General features: G+C 42.5%; 1 protein-coding gene across 1 annotated transcript in view; it reads right to left on the bottom strand.

Annotated features, from left to right (window-relative positions):
* TMTC2 (transmembrane and tetratricopeptide repeat containing 2) overlaps positions 1-1108 on the bottom strand; it is a 109366-nt gene that overhangs the window by 108018 nt on the left and 240 nt on the right. Inside the window, exon 2 of the mRNA XM_010154700.1 lies at positions 3-560. Coding sequence (XP_010153002.1) covers positions 3-560 — 558 coding nt within the window. The remainder of the gene's footprint in view (positions 1-2; positions 561-1108) is intronic.

Here is a 1108-nt window from a genome sequence, read left to right as displayed (position 1 = left end):
CAGGAATGATCTGATGCATTTTCAGTCGATGAAATACAAAGATATCGTACACTGCTGAAATGGCCAGGACAGTCACTCCTTGCTCCTTCCACAGCATGCTGCATCCCGCACACAGCCCTGCTCCCAACATCCATCCCCAAGTACTTGGTGAGGAACCTCTGGTAGAGCAGTGCTTCATGTAACACATCAGGGAAAGGAGAAAGAAGAGGCAGGCTCCGATGTCTGCCCTCCCTACGATCCCCGCTACGGCTTCCGTGTGGATCGGGTGAGATGCAAACAGCAGGCCTGCTATCAAGGTCCAGTACCCATCCCCAAACAGGATCCTGGAGAAGTTTGTGAAAAGGCCTGTGACTGCAGCATGTAACAGAACATTTACAAGGTGGTAGCCCCACGGGTCCATCCCTCCAACAGCATGGTTAATGCGGAAGGAGAGCGTGCAGAGAGGTCTGTAGGACTTGTGGCTTCCACTATGAGTGAGTAGTGTCCCCCAAAAGTCATTGTAGAAGATATGGGTCCACGGTGTCTCAGGCAGAAGGTCCTGGTTTGTCCTGATAGCTCGACTACAAAAGAAAAATAAAAACTTCATTTCAACAGAAGGAAAAGGGTACAAATGGAAGGCTGTGAAAATGAAATCACACTACTACTACAAGAAAGAATGGGATTGCTTTGCTGCTGCTTTAATTCAAGTTTTGAATTTTTACAGGTGGTGTTAGAAAACTACATATCTATTTACTTCCTGCTAAAACAAAATTTCCATATAAATTGGCTTTTAAAACATTACAAACAGATGTTACACTGCTTCCATTAAATTAAAACACCCTTCAGTGACATTCTTCTGAGTCTAACCCAGGAATAATCGGTTAAGATTTGATGAGTTATAATTAAAATGTAAAAGAAATACGAAAAAATGACAAACATTATTGTTGAAACAACGGATCCTCCAGTAATTCAGAACTAAAAACCCAACTGGCCTTTTTATACTGAAATTTTAATTTAGACATTGGAATTAATCTCACTGACATGGATGAACAATAAATACTGAAGTTGGTAGGAACATGCAAATCTCTGGTGCTGTGTGGGGCCCTCCCACAACTGTCTCAGATATTTT

This window comes from Eurypyga helias, unplaced genomic scaffold (genome assembly GCF_000690775.1).
Source record: "Eurypyga helias isolate BGI_N326 unplaced genomic scaffold, ASM69077v1 scaffold5420, whole genome shotgun sequence".
Lineage (NCBI taxonomy): Eukaryota > Metazoa > Chordata > Aves > Eurypygiformes > Eurypygidae > Eurypyga > Eurypyga helias.
This window is presented reverse-complemented; position numbering and strand designations above follow the sequence as displayed.